The sequence below is a fragment of the Microcebus murinus genome, chromosome 9, assembly GCF_040939455.1.
Source record: "Microcebus murinus isolate Inina chromosome 9, M.murinus_Inina_mat1.0, whole genome shotgun sequence".
In the NCBI taxonomy this organism is placed as follows: domain Eukaryota; kingdom Metazoa; phylum Chordata; class Mammalia; order Primates; family Cheirogaleidae; genus Microcebus; species Microcebus murinus.
Genome location: NC_134112.1, coordinates 32,945,064 through 32,946,957, shown reverse-complemented (window position 1 = coordinate 32,946,957; position 1,894 = coordinate 32,945,064). Strand labels below are relative to the sequence as shown.

Genomic DNA, 1,894 nt, shown 5'->3' with positions numbered 1-1,894 from the left:
CTCCTCTCGTGATTCCGATGGCTGCTGAAGCTAAGAGCTGCCTCCTCCTGCCTTTCAGGGGGCTCAGCAACCAGGAGAACTAGTTTTGTGGTTGCTCAGGGTTATTGCTGCAATTCAGCGTAGACCATGGAGAACTTGAGACATGGTGGGAGGGGTGGATTGGGTGGTTTATGGTAAATCTTCCTCAATCACTTTCAAACACCTCTACGTAACACTGTCAAAAGAGCTACAGTTAAAGCTCAGAAGAGCAGCAGAAGAGCTATAGTTAAAGCTTCAGGGCTTAAAAAATCATCAAAGAAGCCAGTATGAGACAATAAAGTCAGGAAATCCCAGCAATTATTCTTAATCTGTTATTACCCCAATTTAAGATACACTCCAACATATACCTGATATGGGATGTAGAAAGCTACACTGGAGCAAGCTGGATCTTCATCAAATAACAAAGGACAAATAACACAGCAAGGTTTATTTTTATTTTATCTTATTTTATTTTAAAACAGAAGTTATTCTGTTATAAAGGAACATGGCTGAACAGGTAGGAAACAGATTCCCCATTGTGAGTTCTCCTGATAGCTTCAGCAAGGATCATGGAGATGTCAATCACCTGTATTTTGGAGCAATGCTTCATCTTATCCTCTTGAGGTATGGTATTGGTGACTACTACCGCTTCGAAGCATGCACTGTTGATGCGAGAAATGGCTGGGCCAGAAAAGATGCCATGGGTTAAAATCGCATACACTCTGGTGGCTCCAGCTGAGAGAAGTTTGTCAGCTGCGTGGCAGATGGTGCCGCAGGTGTCTGCCATATCATCCACAAGGATAGCCACACGATCCTTCACGTCTCCCACCAACACCATGCGGTCCACCTCATTGGCCTTCTTTCTTTCTTTGTGAATCAAGGCAAAGTCCACATTCAACCGGTCTGCAATGGAGGTCACCCTCTTAGCTCCACCAGCATCCGGCGAGACGATAATGCAGTTCCTCCACTCCGAGATGTACTCCCTTATCCACTTCAGGACAGCGGGCTCTGCATACAAATTGTCGACTGGGATGTCAAAAAAGCCCTGAATTTGAGAAGCATGTAAGTCCATGGTGATGATGTGATCTGCGCCTGCGATAGACAGCATATTTGCAACAAGCTTGGCGGAGATGGGGGCCCGGCTCTTATCCTTCTTATCCTGGCGGGCGTAAGGGAAGCACGGGATGACGGCAGTCACTCGGCTAGCTGAAGCAATCTTGCAGGCATTAATCATGATCAAAAGCTCCATCAGAATGTCGTTGATTTCGCCACAACCACTCTGAACGATGTAGACGTCCTCTCCACGCACGCTCTCGCCAATTTCCACGCAGGTCTCCTGGTTGCTGAATTTTTTAGTCACCACCTTGCCTAGATCCAGGCCCAGGCGGTCAGCAATTTTCTGGGATAAGTCCTGGTGGGAGCTGCCGCTGAAGATTTTGATATTTGGCATCTTGGCCAACTCCCGAGGCACTCGTCTCCCCGCAATTGCTGGACCGGAAGTGGGACCACAGACTTCCGGTTGTCTGGGCCGTTACAGTCACTTCTGGCCTGCAGCCCTAAACGGACCCTGGGTCTTTGAAAAAAATTCTCTCTTGGCACCCGCTTCACACTTTTAACCCTCGAAAGAATCGTCTTTCCAGTTCATGGACTTTTTTTTCCCTCTCAGTTCCTGTATTAGTTTCCTACAGCTGCTTAAATACATTTGAATGCATAAAAACAGAAAACTTTGCTACAAGGCAAAACCACACAAGTTTAAAAGGAAAATTACTGACTGGAGAAAATGTATGCAAAGTATTATTTTGAACAGTTCCTCCAATAAAGTGAGAGAAAGATAATTAAATAAAAAGTTATAAAATGGTATAAGAATAGGCAATTC

At 45.5% G+C, this 1,894-nt stretch overlaps 1 protein-coding gene across 1 annotated transcript; it reads right to left on the bottom strand.

The window, feature by feature from the left end:
- Positions 1-490: 490 nt before the first annotated feature.
- Positions 491-1,525, bottom strand: PRPS1L1 (phosphoribosyl pyrophosphate synthetase 1 like 1). The gene has a single exon (XM_012780990.2). The coding sequence runs from the start codon at positions 1,466-1,468 to the stop codon at positions 512-514; it is 957 nt and encodes a 318-aa protein (XP_012636444.1). The 5' UTR covers positions 1,469-1,525; the 3' UTR covers positions 491-511.
- Positions 1,526-1,894: the final 369 nt, after the last annotated feature.

Coding starts and splice junctions, on each gene's coding strand:
- PRPS1L1 (XM_012780990.2), bottom strand. CDS start 1,468: ATGCCAAATATCAAAATCTTCAGCGGCAGCTCCCACCAGGACTTATCC.